The 5,579-nt window shown below is 43.8% G+C and overlaps 1 protein-coding gene across 1 annotated transcript; it reads right to left on the bottom strand.

Annotated features, from left to right (window-relative positions):
* Positions 1-4,601: 4,601 nt before the first annotated feature.
* Positions 4,602-5,171, bottom strand: LOC119544845 (lysosomal thioesterase PPT2-like). Its single transcript, XM_037850396.1, has one exon. It carries the CDS (start codon positions 5,169-5,171, stop codon positions 4,794-4,796), a length of 378 nt encoding a protein of 125 aa, XP_037706324.1. The 3' UTR covers positions 4,602-4,793.
* Positions 5,172-5,579: the final 408 nt, after the last annotated feature.

Genomic DNA, 5,579 nt, shown 5'->3' with positions numbered 1-5,579 from the left:
TTTATTCAGCATCATACATTTAAAATTTCTTCATGCCTTTTCATGACTTGGTTGCTCATTTCTTTTCATTGCTGAATAATTTTACATTGTGTGAATGTATTATAGTTTGTTTATCCATTCGTCTATTGAAAGAAATCTTGGTTGCTGTTCCAGTTTGCTAATGCTGCTGTTATGCAAAATACCAGAAATCAATTGGTTTTTATAAAGAGGATTTATTAGGTTACAAATTTACAGTTCTAAAGCCATAAAAGTGTCCAAACTAAGTCATCAATAAGACGATACCGTCACTGAAGAATGGCTGATGGCATCCAGAATACCTCTGTGAGCTGGGAAGGCACCTGGCTAGCATCTGCTGGTCCCGAGTTGTGTTTCAGCTCCTCTCTCTCAGCTCCTGTGTGTCCTTGCTTCTTTTTCCCAGGGTGTTCCTCTCTAAGCATCTGGGGGTCCTCGCTTAGCTTCTCTGGGGCAAACTCTAGGCTTCATCTCTTCGTTTAGCATCTCCAAATGTCCTTCTGTCTGCATCTCTAAGTGTCTTCAAGCATCAGCAAGCATCTGGGATCTATATCGGCCCTTAGTTTCTCTCTTAAATATGCCAGTGAACTAATCAAGACCCACCCTGAATGGGCGGGATCCATGTCTCCATGGAAATAATTTAATCAAACATTTGTATCCTAATCAACAGACTAATCAGTCTTCCCCCAAAAGATTGTATTAAAGAATATGGCTTTTCTGGGGGACATAATATATCCAAACTGGAACAGTCGCTTCACTTTTTTGGTGACTATGAATATGGCTGCTATAAACATTTTTGTGCAGATATTTATATGAATATAAGTTTTCCATTAATTTGAGTAAATGCCAAGAAGTGTGATTGCTGTATCATATGGAAAGATTGTTTTCCTTTGTAAGAAACTGCCAAACTACTTCACAGTGTCTGTATCATTTTTGCATTCTTAGCAATGGATGAGAGTTCCTGTTGCTCTGCATCTTCATCATTATTTGACATTGCCGTTTTAAAAATTTTAGCCATCCTATTGTTGTTTTAAGAATAATCACTTTCATTTGGTCATTAATTATTTCTATAATAGGGCTAAATCTATTGAAAAATAAAGATTGTTTTGTGGTGAGGACTTGAATTTTAAATAGCTTCCTGTCAATTACTTAACAAAAAAATGAGTTATATTTGTCCATTTCTTGTTCTTCTGAATTTTGTTTTATAGATGCTTATTTAATGTGGTTGTAGTCATCAATTGTTAAGCTTGTTTTAGTACTAATATGCTAAAGAAAGCAAACAAATACCCTAAAATATTTATTATACATATAAACATCTGTAACATATATATATATATATATTTAAAACATCTACACACACACACACACACACACACACACACATATACAAGTACACATTTACTTGCTTTTCTGAAGTTATCCTTTATTTTATTCTGTATGGGTATTCAGGTGGCCTTGAAGGCTAGGCTTATTCACAAGGAGATGGTGTGTGAGGGAAATAAATCCTAGAAAACTGACTCTGTGAATTAACCTTTAATTCTCTCAGGTTCACACTCATCACCACAATATATACCAGGGTTGAAACTTGCTGAGTCGTTTCCAGAACAGTTGAAAGGGGCAGGATTACCAGTATCTGGGTATGTTTGAGGGGTCTTGAGAGCAGGGAAGTTTGCCTTTTCACCTGCAGTACTGCTGAGTATTCATCTCTGGTAGCTTTCTGTGTATTATACAGTTATATTTCACTTGCATTAAAATGACTCATTCCTTTTTACTTTGTCTGATAGTATTTCTCTGTTAATCATGTCACTGGCAGGTTGTAATAACAACCACGTATTTTATTATGTGGTTTCCATTGTAACACTTCATTTTTAAAACATTTCCTCCTCATTTGCAGAGTTACTCTTTTCTATACATTCTACAGTTCTGTCATAGCTTATTTTCATTTGTAATCTCACTCCTTTCCCTATGCATGTAGCCATGGAAACTCTCACAGAATGTCTGTGTTTTACAAACTGTGGTATGAATTACAGGTCATTCCAACTGTTATGTTACTGTTCTGGTAAGAGTGCTGCTTTTCCACGTATGACAAGGGTTATGACTGCGATTAATTCCAAGAGGGTTTGTGGTGGTTTGGTGTGGGAGTCCATCAGGAGTGCTGTGGTCTTCCCCTCAGTCAGTGTCATGATGAGATAAGTTATTATTGTATAGTTTTAATAGCTGCTTTCATGTTTACTGTGAATGACTAAGTCCCTAATTAAGGTTAGTGATTTTGTTCTAATTTTCTATTAAATATTAAACCTCACAAAACTCCTTTCACAAATGCAATTCAACATATCTGTGAAACATTTACTTTGTGCTAGGCGCTGTGCCAGGTGTTACAAGCAATAATCTGAAAGAGTAATGAAGATGATGCAAATACACAAATCAGCACAACACATAGTGGGATATAGAGTATTTATTAGTCAGAGTCCAAACCAGAAAATAGATAGCATTCAAAGTATTCAAGGCAGAGGAAATTTAATGTAGGGAATTGGTTATCCAGTTGATAAAAGGGACTTAGACACCAACCAGGGCACATGAAGCAATTCAGAGGTCAGCAAGAATAAGGAACTGCTATCAGGCTGGGCTGGAAGGATGAAGGTGAGGGGCAGTATTACTGAACCAGGCACTTAGGTCATTGGGTCACTGGGGGAAGATGGGATCATGGAGAGCCTGTCTGGCAGGTGTTAAAAAACACAGAAAGGACATAGTAGCTGCCAGGGACATCAGAATTTAGGGAGAGGGAAGAATATCCTGGCTTTTCTCTTCCTCTTGATTCCAGTCTCCTGTCGTCGCTTTACATTGGCAAAACTCAGCTAAGGGTCTTCTGACAGGGAGGCTGGTAAATGCAAACTTCAGGAGTCATCTGATAATGACACTGAGAGAGTAAGAGGAGGGGGTGGAACTGACCATACTGAGGGTTCAGAATTGGGGTAGTTGAGGAGGTTAGATTACTGCACAGTTATTCCGAAATGATATAATAGGCTTCATTCTGCATCAAATCCCATGTCATTAGATTTAAATGATGCAGTAGTCTATTTAAAGGCAGAGTTTGAAAATAGATAACAACTGGCATAACACCTTATTAATGTGGTCTCCAGTCCCTCTGAAGAAATCTTCCCCACCTTGGAATCTAATCCAATAGCTTAAAACAAAACAGGAGAAGTTGAAACAAAGCTTTATCCACCTCTCACTCCACGAACCATTCTGCTTCTATTCAAAACAAAAAGAAAATTGTAAAAAAAAAAATACTCCTTTTACCACTGAGTTGATCATGGACAATTTGATAAATTTGCATGCTTGGGCAAATTATTTTGAATTACATGGGACTATTATTCCTTTTATATCAAAGAATATAAAGTATATGATGTAAAATTGGGTTAGATAACAACCTTTGTACAGATAATAGCTGTGTTGTTGAGGACAGAAGCAAATAATTTGTTGAAGCATTTTCAGAAAAGATAACTGCACACACCCATACATACTCACAATAGGCATTCTGCATTTAGAACTAAACCTAATAGTTTTAGAAAGTAAAGGACGACAAAAAATGTTAAGTGAATCTGGGGTCCAGTAAACCTTACCTATGTGGTATTCTACTTTTTTTTTTCTACTTTTTCCCATTTCTTCATTCATTCTTTTCTATTCTAAATGTGGGTACATCCCATAGCCTGTGTTTAATTCTTTATGTTGTACTTTCTGTAAATGCCGTTTTCAGACATTTTATGCGATTATCACATTTATGCAGACATCTTTCCAAATATACGTTTTTGTCCGGCGCTTTCTCCGCCTCGCCTCGAGTCCTCGGTCGGCCGGCGATGGGGACCAGAGAGACAGGGCTAGAGAGGGCACGGACAGTATCTTACCCGGAGCACTTGTGATCACTCGGGACCCACAGTGGTGAAGCAGATAAACTTTTATTGGAACTAGGCAATCATCCTCTTTACAGGTTCCGCCCGGGGCAAGACGCCTCGGGGGAGAACAACCTCGATGCGGCCGTCAGGCGCGGCTCCTTGTGGGCTGTCTCCCCGAGCTTTGCCCGGGAACTTTCTTATAAACCCTGCGTGTATCCAATGGGCTAACGCCACGCATACAAGCATGATTGGTGAATACAGAGGGTTCACAAAGCGGAAGCAGGATGTGGGCGCCATCTTTGCACCACTCGATGGGCGGGGGGAACTCAAGGGCAGGCTGCAGCTTAACAACTAGGCCAAATCCCGGAAGGTGGCTGCTCACATCTCCCCCTTTTTTGTTTTTTATGCCCCAGTGTCTCTAGTGATGAATGTGCTCCCGTGGACCTAGATGGCCCACAACGTATTTTTTGGTGCTTTGGGGAGTCTGGACTAGGCCCCAGCCATACGGAGGTGGGACCTCTGGCACCGACCAGAATGCTCACTTCATATAGAGACCGGAGAGCCCGCGAGCCGGAAACCACGTGGCTCTCCGTGCAGTACTCAGTCTCGCAACTGGGGGACAGGAGGATTAGGGGAAAGGTAGCCAGTGCCGAGGGCGTCACTAGGAGCCTCAAATGGCAAGGGTCCCGTCTGGCCACAACTAGGACTCTGCGTACGAGGTCAACCTGAGACAAAAATTAGGGCCACTGGTACCGAATGTTTATAAACGGGATTTTTAGCTGCAAACCTTACCCTCGAATGCCCCGCTTCGAGTGGTTGGGATGGGTGCTGGGCAGAGGGGCTATAGTCATCGTGATGGGGGTCGTGCCAGTAGTTGCAGATGGAGAATTAGCAGACCCGGTAGAGATTAGACCTCATGGAGGTGGGGAACAGCCACTTCAAATAGTCTGTACTGTCCCATCTGTGGTGAGGAGAGGGAGATGCTCGGAACCCTTGCATCTGTTCCCACAGGGGCCGCAAGCTCTCTCTCCCATCGAAGAGATCGAGCACTGTCACCACAGTCCCGGGGTGTGTCTGGTTGATGTATTCTAGCAGGTGGCGGAAACTGTAGGAGCTGTCGAAGAGCCCATGCACCACGATGACAGGCTTGTAGGGTGCGAGGTGGGGGGCGGGGGCCGTGGGCAGCAGCAGCAGCAGCAGTGGCAGAAGCGGCCACAGGAGCAGGACCCCCGCTGGGGGGAGCCGCGGCCCCCAGAGCCTCAGCATGCTCCCGCCTAAGCGACGAGGGCCTGGCCTGGGTCCGTGGGCCTTGCTCCGCGCACTGTTTACTTCACCCTAGTCTGGAACTCTCCGGGGAGGGGAAGGGTGTGAGGAGGGAGGGCGCCAATAGGGGTGAACTCCCAGACTGCCCCATGCTTGCAGTCGGCACTATCTTGTAATCACTCGGAGAGCTCTTCCGAGTCCCCGGGGCTACCTGAACGCCCACGGGCCCTAGTCCTCGTATGGAAAGGGGGTGCTTACCTTCTCGCGGTGATCAGTCGCGGAGGTCAAACCACGGATCCCGGGAGCACGTCTCCGTCGGGGCGAGGGGAACGCGAATGAGGTTCCCCGTACGGGCCACCACTTGTCCGGCGCTTTCTCCGCCTCGCCTCGAGTCCTCGGTCGGCCGGCGAT

The sequence above is a fragment of the Choloepus didactylus genome, chromosome 9, assembly GCF_015220235.1.
Source record: "Choloepus didactylus isolate mChoDid1 chromosome 9, mChoDid1.pri, whole genome shotgun sequence".
NCBI lineage: Eukaryota > Metazoa > Chordata > Mammalia > Pilosa > Megalonychidae > Choloepus > Choloepus didactylus.
The sequence above is the reverse complement of the archived record's forward strand: the minus strand, read 5'-3'. Positions and strand labels throughout refer to the sequence as shown.

What these genes read in the sequence shown, in the direction of transcription:
- LOC119544845 (XM_037850396.1), bottom strand. Translation starts at nt 5,171, where the DNA reads ATGCTGAGGCTCTGGGGGCCGCGGCTCCCCCCAGCGGGGGTCCTGCTC.